Source organism: Arachis stenosperma, chromosome 6, assembly GCF_014773155.1.
Source record: "Arachis stenosperma cultivar V10309 chromosome 6, arast.V10309.gnm1.PFL2, whole genome shotgun sequence".
Lineage (NCBI taxonomy): Eukaryota > Viridiplantae > Streptophyta > Magnoliopsida > Fabales > Fabaceae > Arachis > Arachis stenosperma.
The window spans coordinates 137618455-137641270 of record NC_080382.1 but is presented as its reverse complement, the minus strand read 5'-3'; the positions used below and the strand labels follow the sequence as shown (position 1 = coordinate 137641270).

General features: G+C 38.1%; 2 protein-coding genes across 6 annotated transcripts; one reads left to right on the top strand and one right to left on the bottom strand.

Moving 5' to 3' along the window:
• Positions 1-941: 941 nt before the first annotated feature.
• LOC130934761 (trifunctional UDP-glucose 4,6-dehydratase/UDP-4-keto-6-deoxy-D-glucose 3,5-epimerase/UDP-4-keto-L-rhamnose-reductase RHM1-like) lies at positions 942-4132 on the bottom strand. Its single transcript, XM_057864298.1, has 2 exons — positions 2591-4132; positions 942-1385 (listed from the first exon to the last, which is right to left on the bottom strand). The coding sequence occupies exons 1-2, from the start codon at positions 4130-4132 to the stop codon at positions 942-944; spliced, it is 1986 nt and encodes a 661-aa protein (XP_057720281.1).
• Positions 4133-5293: 1161 nt separating this feature from the next.
• On the top strand, positions 5294-21542 carry LOC130935227 (protein WHAT'S THIS FACTOR 1, chloroplastic-like). Of its 5 annotated transcripts, XM_057864853.1 has the most exons (4): positions 5296-5657; positions 6470-6534; positions 17584-17693; positions 19816-21542. In XM_057864853.1, the coding sequence occupies exon 4, from the start codon at positions 19845-19847 to the stop codon at positions 21327-21329; it is 1485 nt and encodes a 494-aa protein (XP_057720836.1). In that variant the 5' UTR covers positions 5296-5657; positions 6470-6534; positions 17584-17693; positions 19816-19844; the 3' UTR covers positions 21330-21542. The 5 variants fall into 5 exon arrangements, with proteins under 5 accessions (XP_057720839.1, XP_057720836.1, XP_057720834.1 ...); XM_057864851.1 differs by lacking the exon at positions 6470-6534; XM_057864854.1 differs by lacking the exon at positions 5296-5657 and having other exon boundaries at positions 5901-6534.
• The last annotated feature ends 1274 nt before the right edge of the window (positions 21543-22816 follow it).

The following is a 22816-nucleotide window of genomic DNA, read 5'->3' as shown; positions in this document are numbered from 1 at the left end:
ACAAAATAAAATTCATCAGCCCAACAATTTAAAACAAATAATAATTTTTTAATTTTTTAATTAATATATTAATAATGTTTCATCATTACAATAATTTAAGTTTTCCAAATTCAACACAATTTATTGATAATCCGAGAGAACCTCTGCTACAACAGATATATATGGCCGGCAAGTTCTAAAATGGCGTGGAGGTGATATCTATATCTAAATCAAAAAGTAATTGAGATAGAAAATTGAGATTTTTGGGTAAAAAATAATCATATTCGAAAATGTGCGAATCTCTCTTTTTATAGAGTTGTTGCCTTATCTTTTTGGCTAAACTCGTAAGTCATGCCGGGAACAATTTTCAATCTTTTCTTAAATACTAAATATAAAATTAGTAAAGATGATATGTCTAATTAAAAAGTCTTATTTAGCAAGAGTTATTTTATGAATATATATGATGAAGGCTGATTTATTTAAAAGAATTACACACCAAACTCTTTCTTTATCTTCGTTATATCTCAAACTTACATATCTAACATAATAAATAAAGTTAAGTAATTAATAATTTTCTTAGCGTTAAAAGCTAGACAAACCATATTTAACCACTAAACATTTGTAAATCCATCAAATATAAAAACAACGACACTATAAATTACAAATGAATGTGATTAAATGTTTGAATTGCCATGTCCAAATCTCCAAATTAAAAAAAATGGGAAAAAAAAAGTTACAACTTACAAGCTCATCATGTATCATATATATAAAGAGTACAAAATTTGTGTCTAATAAGGTAAAAACTCAGATACAGTTGATTTTACGTAAAGTTGATAACTGATAGTCGTTAGATGAAAATTTAGTCAAATCAGTCAAATTATCTAACGATTCTCAGATATCAACTTCACATGAAGTCAACTGCACCTGAATTTCCACCATCTAATAATAAGGCCCTGAATTAATTAAGTTTTCTTGTTGGGCTCAAAGACATACTTGATAATGGAATCTCTGATGTTGAGCATGTCTGGGAACTCTTTCTTGAGCTTGGAGGCATCCATTTCATTGTTACTCCTGGGAGCAACAATTACCTTTGCTTGTTCTTCCAAATTAAAATTTTGCCACTTGAATTTTGGATCAATATAGTCCCTGTACAATTCTAATATTTGATTGTGGCTTATGACCCCAGGATTGGTGAAGTTCCAAATCCCTTTTAAGTTCCTCTTGGCCATCTCAATGGATATAGGTAACAACTCATCTAGCACGGTCATGCTGTTAGGTATATCTACCACCTTGTTGTAACGAGAAATCTTGGTAATGAAATTTCTAGGATTGCTAAGATCTGATGATATTGGCATTCTAACTCTCAATGTGCAAACGTTCTCGTAATTTTTCAACAGATCCTCCACCTATAAATATATATTTTTCATATTATTAAATGTCATAATCAGCATATTAAAAGAAGGAAAATGATTTTGGGGTAGATAGCGTTTGTTTTGAGGTATTGAGATAGAAACTGATAAGTTTATTATGTTTGTTGGTTCAAAGACTGATACTAAAATTTTTGTTCTATCTCCAAAATTTTAGTATTTCAGTACTTTAAAAAAGTAAGGACACAAGAGACTAAAATTTTTAGAGATAAAGACTGAAACTTTAATAACATTTTATAATTTGATCCCTAATTTAATATATTTGACTAAATTATTATTTAATAATCATCAATTATAATTTTAGGTATAAAATATTAGTCTCTGTCTCTCAGTTTCAGTTTTTTTGTTCATGTCTCTCCACCAAACACTAGTTTAGTGATAAAAAATAGAAAGTTTACTTTTCTTGATTCAGATACAAGGCAAGAATAAGAAAAAAGTGTTGTCCACTTAGCATTTTTCTTTAAGAATGTTGATGGTGAATATTCAATGTTCACTTTATTATATTCTTTCACATTTGAGGTATATTTTAGTTCTATCCTAACATTTTAATTGTTTTCATTTTATTTTTAACATTTTAAAATTATTTCATTTTGTATTACACAGTAACAAAAAGACCAAATAGCTAGCCCCAGAGAAAATTAGGACTTATTTAGTTTAAAGAACGATGAAATTCAGGTGCAATTATTTTTATGTGAATTTGATTAAGAATTAAAATTTATTTGATCATTTAATATATTTAATTAAATTATTATCTAATAATCATCCATTATAAACTTCACATAAAATAATTAATTACATATGAGTTGTTACCAAAAAAATATTTTTTTTATTTATTCATTTTAAAAGGATTTTAGAAGATGTTCTGATTATTTTATCTCAAACATTTAGATGTGATTGGAATATGATAAATGCTTCATTTTTTTTTATAATATTTTTGTCCATTGAAATTACATCTAAATATTTGAGACAAAATTGGAATGTGAGTCATGTGACACAATACAAACCTTAAATTCCTCCATTGTTAACTACTTGGGTAAATTGAAACAATTTTAAATATTAAAGATAAATTAGAATAATTAAAACATGAAGAACATATTTGGACTCCACTCAGAAGTTAGGGACATACACACTTTGAGCAAAAATGATTGATGGATAAACTGAAATGAAAAGTTTAGAGACATTACCATGGCCTTAGTCTTGGAATAGAAGGAACCAATGAAATTTGGCTTGTCCTCCTCCTTGAAGCCAATGCCTGAACCAAGAGGATGATCTTTGTCATACTCAAATATACAACCAGTTGCAAAATTCATCATATACAATCCTTTTTCATTACAAACATCAGCCAAATTTAATGTCCCAACAACATTAGTCCTTATTGTCTCAACTTTATGTGATTCACACCAATCAACATTTGGCCTTCCAGTTACTCCAGCTGCATTTAACACATGTGTTGGCTTTACCCTACTTATATCCTCCATTAATGACTTTTTATCTTCTAATCTTCCCTTTCCATACTCCCATTGGATTCTTTCTTCATCACAAAGCTTCCCTAGCAACCCTCCAATCCAACCTGTCTTCCCATATATCAAAAATTTCACAAATGTTTTATTTCGTCCTACTTCAGTAAATGACCTTCCTAGCCTTGAGTATCCACATTGAAACGACCATTGCGCTTCGTCAGCCAGATTGGTGGCTGAGAAGCGCGGATGCGGATTCAGGGCATTCGACACGTCTCCCCACCAATCTGGATTCTTTTTGTACCAATCAATTGTCAACTTTAGTCCTTCTTCCCAAGGAGTTCTTTCCTCCCAACCTAGATTCTTGAGCTTTTGATCATCTAGGAAATATCTCTTATCATTAAATGGCCTATCTTGAACAAACTCAATAACATCCTTTGAATTTATGTTGAAAAGCTTGCAAATATGCTCTGCCACATCTAACACACTTCTCTCTTTCTTGGTCCCAATGTTATAGACTTGGCCAATCATTCCTTTGTGGAGAATAACATCGAACGCTTCGGCTACATCGCCGCAATAAAGGTAGCTCCTAACATTGGATCCGTCGCCGTGGATGGGAAGCTTTTGTCCCTTCATCGCCCTAAGGACGAATTTAGGGACAAGCTTCTCAGGATATTGGTTTGGACCGTACACATTGTTTCCTCTAGTAGTTATTGTAGAAAGATTGTAAGATCTATGATAAGCCATTACCAACATCTCGGCGCCTGCTTTCGTGGCGGAATAAGGATTGGTTGGAAGAAGTTGGGAGGCTTCATGGTTTCCGATGTCAGTCTCGGAATCCGTCTCGCCGTAAACTTCGTCCGTGCTTACGTGGATGAACCTTTTAATGCAATTTGTTACTCTACATGCTTCTAGAAGAACATGGGTGCCATAGATATTGTTATAGGTGAATTCCATGGAGTTTCCAAATGAATTGTCCACATGGGTTTGTGCTGCAAAGTGCATGATTGTGTCTATTTCCTCTTCTATCAAGAGATGATTGACCATGTCTGAGCTAGCTATGTCACCCTTGATGAACTTGAAGTTAGGTGATGAAGTACAACATTGTAGATTCTTGATGTTAGAACAATAATCTAGCTTATCAAGTGCTACAATCTTGTAGCTAGGGTACTTGTTGATTAGCCTAGTGGTGACATGAGAGGCTATGAAACCAGCTGCACCAGTTATGAGGATGTTCTTTGGTACGTATGAACTTGCTTGCTTTGACATCTTTAATCTTCTTTAGTACAATTTCTTATGCATGCACCGTTTTCTAACTAACAAAATATAAAACAGAAAATAATGAATCTCACAAGGTAAAATACTAATGTCTATCATAACAAATCAAGTAAATCAAATTTGATAATAAGAACAATAAGAAAAATATTGTTATTCATGAATTTTGATGGATTGAGGAAGAAACACAAATTGAAAGGCATTTTACTTACAGGGAACGCTGTGATTTAGTCATGAGATTGTTCAGAGAAATGGCATCAATGATTACTTTGTGATAATGATAGCTATAGAAAGAAGTGAGTAATGTATGTTGGAGATTTACTTGGAATGTGGTGTTCTACTTAGGGGCTATAACTTACAAACGTGGACTTTGATCCGAGAATTGTTTTAAATGCTTAATTTGGTATTTAATGTCATAATCTCTCACTTGATTTGACCTCCATAACCTTAATTGTAGGATTTTACTAGGACGATTATCCCAACTGACTTGAAATTAAAAGAAATGCTTCTCTTGGAACTACTCTTATAAAAACGCTAATAGACTTCAACCTCATCCATTCGTTGATGTATGTGGTTACCAAAAATATGTAAAGATATAATTAAAGTCTATTAGTACCAAGAGAGATGTTTGATTATATAGGATATAGGAATACATATTTGGTTTTTGATTATTCTACTATGTGTGAAACATCTTATTACTTCGATAACCAATTATCTTATCAAGAAAAAAAAAATTATAAAGTAACATATACAAATATATATAACTAATTTTAGTACCAAGATAGATTTTTGAAATACCATAAGAAACGCATATTCTATCTCTATATATGTAAATATAAGAGTAAACATAGTTGTATACCAAAGTCTTTAAATCATCCAAAATAACATAACATCAATAACTATAATTTTTAAATGAATTTTTATATGAACATTGAATGTTAGATGTTATTAACTTATTTTTACAAAGAACGAAAAGATCATACAACTACTAGTCAAATAAACAATAAAATAGAATAAAGATTCAATTTGATCATTAGTGACCGGCCATAGAACCGGTCCAGATAGAATATAGGACCGGATAAGAAAAAGAAACGGTGAAAACCGATTTGAAGCAGCCAATTTTAAATGAAAACCAGTAAATGGACAGGGAAAAAAGAACCCGAATTCTCACTCCAACCCATAATCTCACTCTCTCATTCTAAATAGATATGAAAGTAGCCAAAAAGCATAGGAGCTGGACACAGCACCTCAATCTTCTCACTCTCACAAAGTTGCTGTCGCCGACACTCTGCGTCTATCAGCTCCTACGCCTTCACTGATGTCGCATCGTCTGTACCTCTGTCCGTGTCTATCGCCTCCATTTGCGCCCGCCTTCACTGCGTCTACCACCAGACCAGCTCCTGTGCCTTAACTGCGTCTCTCGTGCTCGTCGCCGCCTCCTCATCTGGCGTCGCCACTCTCTGTTTCCCGTTGCTTCGTCTCCCTCTTCTCTGCCCATATTCTGTCTTCACATCATCAGGTCATTTTTTGTATTTTTTAAAAGTTATTCAGTTAAATTACTGAATTATAATCTGTTTAACTGATTAATTGATTAACTGATTGAGTTGATTCTTGATTGTTATTGATTATAATTTGTTGATTCTTGGCAAATTATTCAAATTTTGTTGTTTCAATGTAATATATGTAGGTTTAGTGGATGATTGATATTTTTTTTCTTTCTGATTATTGGTATTTAGTGTTGATTTGTGGTTGTTTTAATATCAAAATGGTGAATTGAGCTGCGGTTTTTATATTGTTGGTGCTGTTTTTTTATATTATTGTGTGAATTTATATTGTTGGATAGTGGATAGGTTTTATAAATTGAGTTGTAGTGGATAGGGATGGCAATGGGGCAGGTACGGGACAGGTTTTTGTTCTACCCGGTCCTCTCCCGCCCGACAATAACCCACATCGAACTTGTCCCGCTTCTGTCTGCGAGTAGTAAAAAGTTAAACGGGTTTAACCTAAATTAAAATAAAAATTTAAATAACCATCATTACATACATAACATAAATTAAAATAAAAATTTAAATATTTATATATATATATATATATACCGAGGCAGATAGGGACGGGTTTAACCTAAACCCGACCCCACCCTGCTCAAGAATCCGTCCCGTCCGTCCTGGTGCGGGGGCGATAATTACCCGTCCCAAGTGGATAGGGACGGAGTGGGTGCCCACAAATTCGGGTAATATTACCATTCCTAGTAGTGAATATGTTTTGTGAATTTATATTGTTCTTCATGTTTATTCTATTGCATAATCTGTGATGGCTTAGTTTTATTTGCAGAGATTTAAACTGGAGTATTTGGCACTTCTCAAATTCTAAGCTTTTTGTCGAATTAAAGCTTAAAGGTTCAAACTTTTGAAACTCTATTGCTTTTTTCTATCCCTTTTATCTGCACCACATGACTTTGACAAATAATAGTTTGGCGAAATTAGTTCATACTCTCTGTATGAAGCAAGGTTATGAAAATCAGATCGAATTGATCGGTTTGATCGGATTAATCAAAAAACGGATCTTTTGACTGATTCAGTTGATCTCTAAAACTGTCTTAAAAAAATCAATAAAAAACGGCTGAACTGGTAGTTAATATGTGAATCCAATGAATTGGTCCGGTTTTTTGAATGCTCGGTTCACTGCTCAGAAAAAAAGAAAAAAAAAAAAGAAAACCAGACGGGCAGACACAAAAGACTCCCTCTCCCTTCACTCTCACAATTCACAAAACCTAAACCCTATCAGAGACAACTCCGACAAGAGCAGCCCCCACCAACAGCTACCACTTACCCTTGTTAGAGATATAACCATTAGTGTTACCTTCTCCTATCAGCTTAAGTTTTTGGGATGAGTGATTTCATGACATGGTATCAGCCAAAAGAGAGGCTCTTACTTGAGGGGGAATGTTATAGATGCTGCTGTGTTTTTAGTTTAGTTTGGATTCAGAAGTTAGAATCAGTTGCTGATTAATGGATTAGAATTCAAACTAAATATAATTTTATGTTTTGGCTCTCTTATATTCAACATGTTTAAAAATTCGTAATTGAATTGAACTTTGTTTTGTGTTAGGATTATATAATTCTTGGTTTGAGGATCTCTACTATTCAGTTTACGTGAGATGAAAGTATTCTTATTTTTTATTATTTGATTATTAGGTTAGAAGTTATTGTTGAATATTTTTTATTCTGATTTTTTGTTGTTGATGTGATGACACATTAGTATTGTTACGGTGGGTAACCGGAGATTAGTCCAATGGATGGCGTTTGGCGGCCCAAGTGTATGGTGGAGGAGAACTCCGGGTATGTCCGCAGCTCGAGAGGCTCCGTCCGACTTGTGCTCGCGTGTGAATGGGGGGTGGTACCTGCAAGGACACTCCGATGCCTAAGTTAGCAAGGGTGTAAGCAGGTCTTAGAGAGTATTGGACTTAGGAATACCTGAGGTGTGTCAGTGTACTTATAGTGGTGAGCCAATAACCACCGTTGGAGTAGTACCGTATCTTTAGGATAATAACCGTCCCACTATCTTAGGGAGGTTAAGATATGGCTTTAGGAAGTGGTTAGAGAGATTTTAGGGGCGGTTACTCATTTGAATGAGTATTTATCTGCCAGCTAATCTCACAACCGACTTCTTTGTACTAAGTCGGGGTTGACACCGACCTCTTGAATGGAGGTGGGTGCTTTGCTAGGCTTAATCTATTGGATCAGGCCTTTCGATTGGACCTGGGCCCTTAACATTGGGCCAGGGTATGAACAGTGCCCCTACTTGAACCCAAATCTTTTAAAGTTTGGGTTCAAGTATTTAGCTCGGGTTCGTAGTCGACTTGTTTGAAAGAACACGGATCTCGGAAACCGACGTGATTTTCGCGACTTTTGGTTTCTGACAGTTACGTCAATCCAAGCGTCGTGTCCGTTGAGGGATTATTTAGGGATTGAGGGCTTTGGTAACGGTGCAGTCGCATTAATGGCTGCCTCGTTTTTACCATTATGCCCCTTAGCCCATTTATAAATACTTTCCCTCTCTTTCCATTTTCCGTTTCTGCAATCTTTCAAACTTCTCCTTATCCTGTTCGTGTTGCATTCTTGTGTTTGAAGGCTTCAGCTCTCTCCAACCTTCACTTTCGGATAAAGGTTAGTTTTGCTTTTCCCGTGTCATTTTTGTTTGCATGTTTTGTTTGGCGAGTAGATAGGTTGACCCGTAGATTCTAGTTTCGAATCTTTCTTCTTTAGCGGCCTTGTTTTTTGATTTTCTTTTTCCTTTTCCTTTTTGTAGGTTTTCTGCCACTTTCTCTTTTATATAAAAAAAATGGCTTCTGTAGACATTCTTTCTCAGTGGGTTGACGATACGGTCCTTGGGGAGGAACCGTTGGTTGACGCTGAGTTCATCACCCACCTCCGTACTCATCACAGGCTCTGTACTTCGGATGAGGACGAGCCCAAATATGAGCTGATAATCCCGGGTCCCGAAGACCGGGTCTGTTTTGGGAGAGTTGATGAGGCAGCCCCTCATTTTTTCTTTATATATGAATGCATGATCACCCGTTTGGGTGTTTTTCTTCCTTTCTCGGATTTTGAGATATCCGTTCTGCACCACTGTAAGGTTGCCCCTACTCAACTCCATCCCAATTCCTGGGGTTTCTTGAAGATCTACCAGTTTATAAGCCACGCTCTGGACTTTCCAACTTCCTTGAGAATCTTCTTTTATCTTTTCCATATGACTAAGCCCTTTAGTGGGCTAAATAATAAGCAACAATGGGTATCCTTCCGAGCCATTCAAGGTCGGAGGATTTTCACCCTTTTCGACGAATCTTTCCACGACTTCAAAAATTTATTCTTCAAGGTTCAAGCCGTAGAGGGTCACCACCCCTTTTTTCTGGACGAGCATTCCTCCCCTCGCTTTCCCCTTTATTGGCTGCCGGCCACCCCTTGTGAAAAGATAGGTCTAGATGACCTAGATGAAGTGGAGGCGGCCATTGTTGGGTTTTTCCGAGAAGCATGGGGGAGGGCCCCATACTTGGACACGAGAAAAATCCTTCAGGGGACGTCGGTCTTTGTTCAATCTTGCATAGGTAGTGCATGCATTTCTTGTTTCCGAGTTGCATTTTGCCGACTTGTATTTTACCGACTTGTAACTTGGTTGTTCCTTTTGTAGATATGGCAAAGAAAAATGCTCAAGAGTCCTACCAGCGGGTGCAGGAAGCCAAGGCGAAGTCCCGGGCTAGGTCTGGGGGTAAGGCGGTCGTCTCTCCTCCTCCTCTTCCTCCTCCTCCTAGGAATGTGGGTACTCCGTCTCAACCTATTGTTATTTCCTCCTCCTCAAATTTGGCTCGACCACTCCCTTCTGCCCAACCGTTCTCCGAGCCAGAGAGTAAGAAGCGCAAGACTTCAGAGTCTGGCCCTTCTTGGGAAGGTGGTGTTAGGGCGGAGGCTCTTGCCTTTGTCCGAAAGAACATCTATCCACTTATCAATATGGATGATGTTTCTGTTCGGAAACACCTTGCCACTCTGGCCGAAGAAAGTTTTAGGGCGGCGGGAGTTTGTGGCAAACTTTTGGACATGTTTGAGAAGACTCCTCTTAGCTCTCTGGGGACTTCCCCAAAGGTCGAGGAGCTGGAGGAGAGGCTTCTTATGTTTGAAAAACATCAGAAGGAGTTAAAGGAGGAGAGGGATAAGTTGAGGAAGGAGAGAGACGACCTCCGGAAGAAGGAGAGCGAGCTGCGAGCCCAATGTACTATGGAGGTAAATTTGAGGAAGGCGGCCCAGGAGAGTTACCAAAGCCTATTTAAAGATATGGTGGAGGTGAAGAAGGATTTGCTGAACTCTCGGACTGCTTATGCTGACTTGGAGGACTCTATCGCCGATGGCGCCGAGGAGTCTTGGAGAATTTTCCTAGAACAGGTCAGGGTTATAGCCCCCGACTTGGATCTTTCTCCATTACATCCTGACAAAGTGGTGATTGATGGCGCCATTGTTGATCCTCCTGTTCCCGAGGTCCTTTCAGAGTCAGACCTAAAGACTCGGGGGCAGAGGATTATAGAGTCTCCTCCTCCTTCCAAGGATGATCCGAGTCCTTCCACTCCTGCTCCGACTTCCTCTTTGGCTCCTCCTCCCGGTCCTGGTGACGTTCCTCCTGGTGGTGGTGATTCCTCTGCAGCTTCCAAGAAATGACTTCTTTTTATTTTGTGGCTATATGGGGGCCCGGCCTGTGGGTCCCCCCTTTTTTTTGAACTTATATTTATTTGTTGGTGGTGTTGAACGATTTGCTTTTGGCCTTTTAAGGCCGTAAACAAAATATTCTGTTTGTTGCCCTTTTTTGGATAAGGGTTTAAACAAAATAAATTCCCTTTTTTGGATAAGGGTTTTCTAGTCAAAATAAATTCCCTTTTTTGGATAAGGGTTTTCTAGTCAAAGTGGGTGCCCCTTTTTGGATAGGGGTTTTAAGTTACTTTGCGCGTATGCATGCTTTTTTATTTTGATCTGTTTGATCTTTTCGGAAAGCCTTTTGTTTGCTTGCATTGTTTTCTTGAGCCTTCTTCGTGCGAAGGCCCGTGTGCAAACTTTAAACTTTCTCAGGCTCTCATATCTCTTTTGTTATCCTTTTTACTCAGCTTTTGCTTTAGTGAGTTTTTATGACTTAGGTTATTTTTGCGATGCGCTTTATCTACTCGGAACTCGGTTTTCTTTTACTCGGAGTTCTGTCGAGTTTGCGTTACTCGGGGTTTCTTTCGACTTAAGAGTCGGACAATTCCCGAGTTTAATGCGATCAACTCGTATAACCTCTTTACACCGACTTGTACCTCGTCGTTTCATCCTGACGACCATGTTAGGTCGGTTCATGGGATTTTCACGCTTTGTCGAGCTTAAGTCGGCGCGTTTCGTAGAAAGACTTATATAAAAATAGAGAATGATATTTAAGAGAAATATATTAATGAAAAAGATCTTTATTAATCGGGAAGGTACCTTTTTGCTACTAAGGGTCTTGACAGTATATTTCCCTTAGCCTCTACTATGATGCCTCATTAAAAACCCCTCTCCAGAAAAAACCCTTTTTTGGAAAAAAATCATAAAGCTGGGAAAAGAGTACATCAGGGAGTAGAGTTCGCTTCTAGCTGTAGTACCTTTTCATATTACAAGCATGCCACGACCTTGGTAACTCAGTGCCATCCAGGTCGGTTATTTTATAATAACCTTTCCCTAACACTTCTTTGATTTTGTATGGCCCTTTCCAATTGGCGGCGAGCTTTCCTTCCCCCGACTTGTTGACTCCAATGTCGTTTCTGATTAGGACCAAGTCGTCTACAGCAAATGTTCTTCGAATGACTTTTTTGTTGTATCTGGTAGCCATTCTTTGCTTTAATGCTGCTTCTCTTATCTGGGCGTTCTCTCGGACTTCGGGGAGCAAGTCGAGCTCCTCTTTGTGCCCCTGTACATTTCCGACCTCATCATGGAGAATTACCCTTGGGCTTTGCTCACTGATTTCTATAGGAATCATGGCTTCTACGCCGTACACTAGTCGAAAAGGTGTTTCTCCTGTGGCGGATTGGGGAGTTGTCCTATAAGCCCACAGTACTTGAGGGAGCTCTTCGGCCCAAGCTCCCTTTGCTTCCTGTAATCTTTTCTTCAAACCTGCCAGTATGACCTTGTTAGCTGCCTCGGCTTGCCCATTGGCTTGTGGGTGTTCTACCGAGGTGAATTGATGCTTGATTTTCATGCTGGCTACCAGGTTTCTGAAGGTGGCGTCGGTGAATTGGGTTCCATTATCTGTGGTGATGGAATAAGGTATCCCATACCTTGTGATGATGTTTTTGTAGAGGAACCTGCGACTTCTTTGAGCAGTGATAGTGGCTAATGGTTCTGCTTCTATCCACTTTGTGAAGTAATCTATTCCCACGATTAAGTATTTAACTTGCCCTGGTGCTTGGGGAAAAGGACCTAACAGATCCATCCCCCATTTTGCAAAGGGCCAGGGGGAAGTTATACTAATGAGCTCTTCTGGTGGGGCTACGTGGAAATTTGCATGCATCTGGCATGGTTGGCATTTTTTCACAAAGTCGGTAGCATCTTTCTGCAAGGTCGGCCAATAGAATCCTGCTCGGATTACTTTTCTGGCTAGCGACCTTGCTCCGAGATGATTTCCGCAAATCCCATTGTGTACTTCTTCCAACACCTCGGTGGTTCTTGAGGTCGGTACGCACTTCAACAATGGTGTTGATATTCCTCTTCTGTAAAGGACATTTCTCACCAAAGTATAATGTTGTGCTTCCCTTCGGATCTTTTTAGCCTCTTTCTCCTCTTTGGGGAGGATGTCGAATTTTAGGTATTCGACTAAGGGATTCATCCATCCGAGGTTTAGGCCGAGTACCTCAAGAACCTCTCGTTCATCTTCTGCTTTTGATACCGAGGGCTCTTGTAGGGTCTCTTGAATCAGGCTTCTGTTGTTCCCTCCGGGTTTGGTACTTGCTAACTTGGACAGGGCGTCAGCTCTGCTATTTAGATCCCGAGTTATGTGCTTGATCTCAGTTTCCGTAAAGTGCCCAAGGTGTTCCAAGGTTTTTTCCAAGTATTTCTTCATATTGGGGTCCTTTGCCTGATATTCCCCACTTATTTGGGAAGTCACCACTTGTGAGTCGCTATAGATTGTCACCTTTGTGGCGCCAACTTCTTCTGCTAGCTTTAATCCTGCAATCAAGGCTTCATATTCTGCCTGATTGACCTCTAACTGGGTTCCTTTTCCATCTACCAATATTAGCTCCCCTGGAGGACCCGGATTCCATGTAGTTGGTTTTTTCCTCTTGTTCACCTGCGTATTCTGCAATGAAGTCGGCGAGGCACTGGGCTTTAATTGCAGTCCGAGTTTCGTATCTCAAATCGAACTCGGAGAGCTCTATCGCCCATTGAACCATTCTCCCTGCGACATCCGTCTTTTGAAGGATTTGCTTCATGGGCTGGTTCGTACGGACTCTTATTGTGTGAGCCTGGAAATAAGGTCTTAGCCTTCTTGAGGCTATTACTAAGGAGTAAGCAAACTTCTCTAGTTTGTGGTACCTTAGTTCAGGACCTTGTAGAACCTTGCTGGTAAAATAGACCGGGTGTTGCCTGACCTCGTCTTCTCTGATCAGGGCTGATGAGACAGCCCTGTTTGCGACGGATAAGTATAGGGCGAGGTCTTTTCCCGGTGCTGGTCGGGTTAATATGGGAGGTTGGCTCAAGAATTTTTTGAACTCTTGGAACGCCTCCTCACATTCCGGAGTCCATTCAAACTGGCATCCCTTCCTTAATAGGGAGAATAATGGAAGGGATTTTAGTGCTGATCCTGCCAAAAACCTGGAGAGGGCTGCAAGTTGGCCGTTGAGCTGTTGAACCTCTCTCAAACAAGTCGGACTTTTCATTTCTAGGATGGCTCTGCACTTGTCGGGATTGGCCTCGATCCCTCTTTGTGTTAGCATGAACCCTAGAAATTTTCCTGCTTCTACTGCGAAGGCGCATTTTGCGGGATTTAGTCTCATCCCATGCAACCTTATAGTATCGAAGACTTGTGAGAGGTCGGTTAAGAGGTCGACTTCTTGCTTGGTTTTTACTAACATGTCGTCGACGTACACCTCCATTAAGCTCCCTAGATGGGGGGAAAACACTTTGTTCATCAGCCTTTGGTACGTGGCTCCTGCATTCTTTAGTCCGAATGGCATGACCACGTAACAATAGTTGGCTTTTGGTGTGATGAACGATGTTTTCTCTTGGTCGGGTTCATGCATCGGGATTTGGTTATATCCCGAGTAGGCGTCCATGAATGATAAGTATTGGTACCCTGAGCTGGAGTCTACTAGGGTGTCAATACTCGGTAGAGGATAAGGGTCCTTAGGACAGGCCTTATTCAAGTCGGTGTAGTCGATGCACATTCTTCACTTACCATTTTGCTTTTTGACTAGCACCACATTTGCTAGCCATGTTGGGTATTTGACCTCTCTGATAAAGCCGGCTTCCAGGAGCGCCTGTACTTGTTCTTCTACTATGGAGGCCCTCTCTGGGCCGAGTTTGCGTCTTCTTTGCTGTACAGGTCGGGACCCTGGGTAAACCGAGAGCCTATGGGACATGAGCTCGGGATCAATCCCAGGCATGTCGGAGGCTTTCCAGGCGAAGAGGTCGGAATTAGCTCTTAGGAGTTCACCCAACCTTTGTTTCAGGGTTTCCCCTAGGTTGGCTCCTATGTAGGTATTCTTTCCTTCCTCCTCACCGACTTGTATCTCCTCGGTTTTTCCTCCCGGCTGAGGTCGTAGCTCTTCTCTGGTTCTTGTCCCACCTAACTCTATGGTGTGGACTTCTTTGCCCTTTCCTCTCAGATTTAGGCTTTCGTTATAGCACTTCCTTGCCAATTTTTGATCTCCCCTCACCGTGGCTATTCCTCCTGGAGTTGGGAATTTCATGCAGAGGTGAGGAGTTGATACCACTGCTCCAAGACGATTAAGGGTAGTCCTGCCAATTAGGGCATTGTAGGCTGACCCTTCATCGATGACTATGAAGTCTATGCTTAGAGTTCTCGATTTTTCCCCTTTTCCGAAAGTTGTGTGAAGGGGTAAAAAACCTAGCGGCTTTATTGGCGTATCCCCTAACCCATATAGGGTGTCGGGGTAGGCTCTCAGCTCTTTCTCGTCTAACCCTAGTTTGTCGAAGGCGGGCTTGAATAGGATGTCCGCCGAGCTTCCTTGATCTACTAGGGTTCTGTGGAGATGGGCATTAGCTAGGATCATAGTTATTACCACGGGATCATCATGCCCGGGTACTATCCCTTGCCCATCTTCTTTTGTAAATGAGATAGTGGGGAGGTCGGGTGTCTCATCCCCGACCTGATAGACTCTCTTCAGATGTCTTTTGCGAGAAGATTTGGTGACTCCACCTCCCGCAAATCCTCCTGAGATCATGTGGATGTGTCTCTCAGGGGTCTGTGGTGGAGGATCTCTCCTGTCCATGTCGTCTCGCTTTCTCTTTCCATGGGTGTCCGACCTCTCCATGAGATATCTATCAAGCCGACCTTCTCTAGCCAGCTTTTCTATCACATTTTTGAGGTCGTAACAGTCGTTGGTGGAGTGACCATATATCTTATGGTATTCGCAATATTCGCTGCGGCTTCCCCCTTTTTTATTTTTAATAGGTCTTGGGGGTGGCAGCCTTTCAGTGTTGCAGATCTCTCTGTATACATCCACTATAGAAGTCTTTAGAGGAGTATAAGAGTGATACTTTCTGGGCCTTTCGAGACCGGGTTCTTCCTTCTTCCTGACTTCCCTTTCCCTCTCTCTAGAGGAGGAAGCAGGTCCAGGTCGTGAACTCGGGTCTCTTAACTTTGCATTCTCTTCCATGTTGATGTACTTTTCAGCCCTTTCTTGTACATCACTCAGAGAAACGGGGTGTCTTTTGGATATGGACTGTGAGAAGGGGCCTTCTCTAAGTCCGTTGACTAACCCCATTATTACTGCCTCCGTGGGCAGGTCTTGGATTTCTAAACATGCCTTATTAAACCTTTCCATATAGGCTCGTAAAGACTCTCCGACCTCCTGTTTTACTCCCAGGAGGCTCGGTGCATGTTTTACTTTATCCTTCTGAATTGAGAACCTCATCAAGAATTTCCTTGAGAGGTCTTCAAAACTAGTAATGGATCTCGGGGGGAGGCTATCGAACCACTTCATCGCTGCTTTCGATAAAGTGGTCGGGAAGGCCTTGCATCTCGTAGCGTCGGAGGCATCAGCCAGATACATCCGACTTTTGAAGTTGCTAAGATGATGCTTTGGATCCGTAGTTCCATCATAGAGGTCCATATCAGGGCTTTTAAAGTTCCCTGGAACTTTCGCCCTCATTATGTCCTCGCTGAAGGGATCTTCTCCTCCCGGGAGTCGATCTTCTCCTTCATCGCAGTAGTTCTTGAGGGAGGATTCTAGCTGTAAGAGTTTTCTTTCTAACTCTTTTCGTCGTTCCATCTCCTCTTTAAGGTACCTTTCGGTTTCCTTTTGTCTCTCCCGCTCTTGCTCCAATTGTTCCAGGCGACTATGAACCAAACTCATTAGTTCGGTTACATGAGACGGTCCGCCTTTTTCTGATTCACGTCCATATGAGGAATTTACCTTCGGATTCTTTACTCCGGAGGTACCCTCTCGGTGTTGATCATTGTCTTCGTCGCCATGGCCTACGTCTAGACTCTCTTGTTCAGAATCTGTTTCCACATGGCCTTCTTCGTGGGATCTATCCGCCATCATTGAGTGATCTCTCGGGTCCCCGGCAACGGCGCCAATGTTACGGTGGGTAACCGGAGATTAGTCCAATGGATGGCATTTGGCGGCCCAAGTGTATGGTGGAGGAGAACTCCGGGTATGTCCGCAGCTCGAGAGGCTCCGTCCGACTTGTGCTCGCGTGTGAATGGGGGGTGGTACCTGCAAGGACACTCCGATGCCTAAGTTAGCAAGGGTGTAAGCAGGTCTTAGAGAGTATTGGACTTAGGAATACCTGAGGTGTGTCAGTGTACTTATAGTGGTGAGCCAATAACCACCGTTGGAGTAGTGCCGTATCTTTAGGATAATAACCGTCCCACTATCTTAGGGAGGTTAAGATATGGCTTTAGGAAGTGGTTAGAGAGATTTTAGGGGCGGTTACTCATTTGAATGAGTATTTATCTGCCAGCTAATCTCACAACCGACTTCTTTGTACTAAGTCGGGGTTGACACCGACCTCTTGAATGGAGGTGGGTGCTTTGCTAAGCTTAATCTATTGGATCAGGCTTTTCGATTGGACCTGGGCCCTTAACATTGGGCCAGGGTATGAACAAGTATTATTGCTAATTATTTGATGGACTATGCTACGTGTACACTAAAATCAGCCACCAGTATAAAATACATGTTGAAATACAAATACACATTGAAAATAAATTAAATTACACATGTATTTATACACAAATACATTGGTGGCTGATTTTAGTGGTTGATTTTGGTGTACGAATAGCATTTTTGAACTTGAAAATTTATTATTTTGTAAATTTTTAATAATAAATTATGGATGTTGTGAAACTTTGAAGCTAGTTTAGAAATTATTAAGTTTGAATATCTAAAATTAAACATTGAATTTTTAATAATTTTATTGTATATTTAATTAAACTGGTTCAACTATAATTTCACCCCTGTTGGACCATTGAACTATTGAACCAATCACTCGACCGATTCAATGACCGGTTCGGTTCTCACAACCTTGGCATGAAGGACTTATGATAATATGCTTTTGAAAGTTCTAGTTTTATCTTTTATGAGAAGTTAAAAAAAAAGTAAAAAACGAGTCTCAAATTAGTTATTTTTAGAAATTAAGAGTCTTAACTAATATTATCCTTAAGCTTTAGCCAACTTAATTTTAATTTTATTTGGTTTTACTCGGAGATAGTCATTAGTCTCGGACAAAAAGGAACACACGAAGGAAGGAAGGAAGACAAGCATGGCTCGGAGATGAGAAAGAATATGTTGCGGTGGTGATACCCAAAGGCGCTTTGCAAGGTTCTTTCTTGTTCACTTCCATTATTATCTTTTGTATATGATGCTTTGGTCTTCTGAAGTCTTTGTCTTTGCCATTAACTTGTCTGTTTCTAATTCTCCATAATAGCCACCATATAGTTATGAAGTAGCTCGTGATTATCCACTCTTGTTTGTCGATGGCTCCTCAATTATGAATTTGATTGCTTTGAATTCATTCCTATAGTTCATTTGTTAAAGAATTTATTCCAAACTATAAATTAGGCCACTCTGAGAATCATTTTCGACTATAATTTGCATCACTCCTTTCCTAGTTTTGCATTGACTGGGACATTGGGGATCCTCTTACAGCACCCAAATCATGTGGGAAAAAAAAAAAATATATATATATATATATATATATATATATATATATATATATATATATTGCTGTTCTCTTTGATTCTCTTTTTCCTAAACACTTTTCATATTTTGTTCTATTACACTCTTCAAATATTAATTCGAAAGAATCTTTTGCTGTTCCATTCTTGTGATTTCCATTCATGCGGCAGCTGCTTTCTGATGCTGTTTCAGACCGTTTAAGAAGATAGTGCTACGACACATTGAAGCTCCGTAATTTGAAACCCTAAGTCTTGAGTATTCAAGTATGCTAAGTTCATACTAAAAATAAGCCAGCCGTGGAAAATACATGAAATACAAAATACACATAAAAAATGAGTTAAAAAATACATGTATTCATACACAAATATATAACAACTGATTTGGTAACTGATATTTATTGCGCAGCACTTTTTTGTCAAGTATTTAACATTGATTTTTGTTTGGGATTCTGCTAGCTCTACTCAGATTGAAATGTGAATCATTGAATGATTAGTTCTGCCCTTGTGCTGTATTGTACATTTGTACTCTTTTTTTTTAGATTGAATAATTGAATGATTAGTTAATTTTGTTCTCTGGTTAATCTTGTTAGTCTTTATCAAAATTGGGCTGCTGTTGTGTTTTATGATTTTTATATATTGTGATGTGCTGCTGTTTTGTGTTTTTTGACCCAATTGTGCTCAGATTGTGTCTTGATGACTTAATTGTGCTTAAATTGAATGATTAATTGATTATTGATTAGCTATGGCTGCTCTGTTGTGCTGGTGTTTTGTGTTTTGTGACTTTTATATATAGTTATGTGCTACTGGAGAGTGATATGCTGGTATTTTGTGTTTTGTGACTTAGTTGTGCTTAGATTGTGACGGTCTATAATTATGGTTTAGGCTGTTTATTTATAATTTATTTATTATTTATTATAAAACGGTTTTTTCGATTGAACCAGTTGGACCAGTAAATCTGTGAATCAGTAACTAGAGCGGTTCGATGACCGGTTCAATTTTCAGAACCTTGATTTTGAGTTCGGTCATTCTTGTGTGTTTGATGTAAAGTTATTTGCATTTTATCTTTTCTTTTTGGTATAGTAGCTATCCTGTTCTTCACTGTCTTGTCACAGTACTTTTTGCTGGCTTGGATTGATGAATTCTTGGTTTTATGTGAGTCTTTCTCTATCTGATGCATTCATGACTAGTATATTACATATATTGATTTTTATCTTCTTGGTAATTATAAGATTCCCAGAAAAGTTGAATGGCCGTAGGATTATTGCATAAGATTTCCACTTCAAATGTCAAATTGAATTTCTAATAGCAAGTTTCTTGAGTTATGCAAAAACATAATATCATTGGAAAGAAACTAGTCTCTATGTTAATAAGGATTTCTATTTAGAATAGCCCTGAAATGAAAAACTTTATTCTTAATCTGCAGAATTGACAGATTATGCTTTTAGGATATGATTGATTGATTATTCACCAAAGATTTGCCAATGTTATGATCCTTCATGTTACGGTAACCCTGAATTTAAGGAGTGAAGTCCTTACTTTATGCATTTCTAATTTCTGTTGTCAAATCTTTGTTAAGTAGAAATACATTTTATTCTAATTAAGTATTCTATGCCAAATTGTCAAGAAGCCTCTAAGAAGTTCAAGGTTTTAGGAAACCAAGGGTTGTTTTGTGTAACTTAGTTCGGTCAAACACTTGGACCTTGGTAGTTTATCTCAGGAAGTTTTTTCTTCTTGGTTCTTATTTGATTTTTTTCTCTCATTTTCAGGTTAAGTGTGAGTGGTTGAAACTATAAAAATGGCATTGTGCCTTCCTTGTCAATTCAGTAATAACAAACTAGTCTGTGACTTAGGTTCAAGCTTTCTTCCGGGGACATCTTCTTTGTCCTGTTCCACCTTCAGAAAACAAAAGGAACATAATAATTATCTCAGCGACATCTCGATTTCAATTTGTTGTTCCTCAGTCAAACATGTACGTGACACTGGTCTTGATAGGCGTGTTGTTTTGAAGAATAAAACTCGGTTTGTTCAAAAGCTGAAAACCTTACTTCTTTCTAAACCAAAACATTATCTTCCTCTTCACATTCTCTCTAAATGCCGGTCTTATCTTACTCTTTCTACACCTCATTCCATACTTACTATGATCCATCGGTACCCTTCTATTTTTGAACTCTTCACTATACCATGGCCACCTAAGCCACTCAATGCAACAAAGTTATATCCTCAACTATGTGTTCGTCTAACTCCAGCTGCTGCTGCCCTTGCTGCTGAGGAACTCACTCTTCAATCCTCCATTTCCACCACTTTGGCAATCAAACTCCAGAAGCTTCTTATGTTATCATCTCACCACCGGTTACTCCTATCAAAGTTGGTTCACCTTGCTCCAGATCTTGGTCTTCCTCCTAATTTTAGATCCCGTTTGTGCAATGATTTTCCAGATAAATTCAAGACTGTTGAAACTTCCTATGGCCGTGCACTTGAGCTTGTATCTTGGGACTCAAGCTTGGCAAAGCCATTACTGCCTCCTGCATTTCGTTCTCCTGATTTAATAGTTGATCGGCCTTTAAAGTTCAAACAACTAAGACTTAGAAAAGGGCTTAACATAAAGAGACGTCACCAGAGTTTCCTGCTAAAATTTGAAGAAATTCCGGAATTGTGCCCTTATAGGAACCCTGTTGATTCTTTAGCCAAGGTATCATTGGAAGCAGAAAAGAGATCTTGCTCTGTAGTAAGAGAGGTTCTTGGGATGATGATTGAAAAGAGTACTTTAATAGACCACTTGACCCATTTCAGAAAGGAATTTGGTCTCCCAAACAAGTTGAGAGCAATGATTATAAGACATCCGGAATTGTTTTATGTGAGTTTGAAAGGGCAGAGGCACTCTGTTTTCTTAGTAGAGGGGTTTGGTGAGAAAGGTGAGTTATTGGAGAAGGATGAGATATTGTTCTTACGCAATAAATGGAGGGACTTGGTTAGGGAATCGAAGAGAATGAGACGAGAGGGAAGAAGGGGCAGGATTGACAAGTTTTTTGGTGGTTTCAGTGATGCTGATGAAAATAATGAGGATGACAGTGATGTTGAATATGATGACAATTTTGATATTGATAATTTTGAAGATGGTTATGATGATGGTTTTGAGGAAATATTTGAAGACTTGGATTTTGAGGCTAAGCATGATGACCATAGTGGTTTGCTTGCCCAAAATATGAATGGTGAATTTTGGACTGCAGGACATTTTCCTATTCAAACTAGGGTGGATGAAGAACAAGTGCAGCCTTGGTAGGAATATTTAAGTCATAAAAGGCTATGATCCATGGTTCTATCTTTCATGTACCATGTTACGATTGGAAGTACCTGCTTTGTACTTTAACTTTTCGCTTTAGTTTTGTACAGTATCATTCACTGTAAAATTATTGATATAATACAAATCAAATCAAAGCAAATCAAATATTGGTTCCAAGCTTTTATACATGGCTTTGTTTCTACTGCCAAAAGTAGTTAATAGAATGGCTTTTATAAGTATTGGGTTTTAGAAGGGTAATTTGGGATTTTTAATTAAATTTTTAGTGTTTGGTTAATTTTATCATACGGAATTATTTTTTATGGGTACAATTTTAATTTTTTTTTTCATGAATAAATTTGTCAGCATTTCATAAATAGAAATGGTAATATATTCTCGAATTAGACCCTAATAAAAGAGGAGGGAGTTTTAGTAGGAGTAACAAAAATAAAAGCAGTTACAAAACATACATTTCACACATTTTATATTTATTTTTTATTTTCATCTACTATATCATACATAATAAAACACCAAATATTAACTATATAATAATTTTTTAGCATTGCCATCAAGATTATGGTAAATTAGATTTTTATTAGAAGATTTTTGTTATCATCATTATTTAAATATTCATCTTCTTGTGTAAAAAAAATTGTATTCTATGCAGACAATCCACAATACATAAACCGCTGCTGTGTGCCACGATTTATGTAGACAATTCTCTTGTAACCCACTCGAGATTTCTGGTTAGTAAAATTTTGTCAGAAACCGCTGCGCTACAACCTGTAGCTGTCCAATACGAAATATCAGGTAAACTCGCTACACCTTGTAATGGATTACGTTCAATTGGAAACCCCTACATTTTTATAAATACCAAAAAGTTGAAATTTCTTTTGATGTATTAAAAAGTTGTAATCTAGTAAATTTATTTTTCAAACAATTTATTTAAGTAATTTGCCCCAAAAAATATTTTTCTTTCAAATAATATTTTTCTATCTTTTATTCTATTTTCCTTAATTTTTTAAAATTTAATAGGATCACTTTATAAAATAAGAATATATTATAAGTGAAATATAAATTTAATTATAAAAATAAAAAGATAATTTATTTGAATGAAATTAGATAAATTTTGAAAGTTAAACTTAAAATTTAATTTAAATCCAATACAAATTATTCTTAACTTTGATATATTTTATAATTAATTTTAAATTAGATCATATTCAATTAAATCATATTTTAATTTTTTTATCACTTTAAATAATTTTTTATAATTAAATAATAAATAAAATATAAATAAACATACTAAAATATAATTATAAACTAATATAAATATTAAAATATCATTTAAATTTAAAGTACTATATCTTTTACATGATCTTATTAAAATAAAAATTTAAATTAAATAACAAGTATTTCTTAATTGATATTATTATTATTTAAAGTACTATATCTTTTACATGATCTTATTAAAATAAAATTTTAAATTAAAT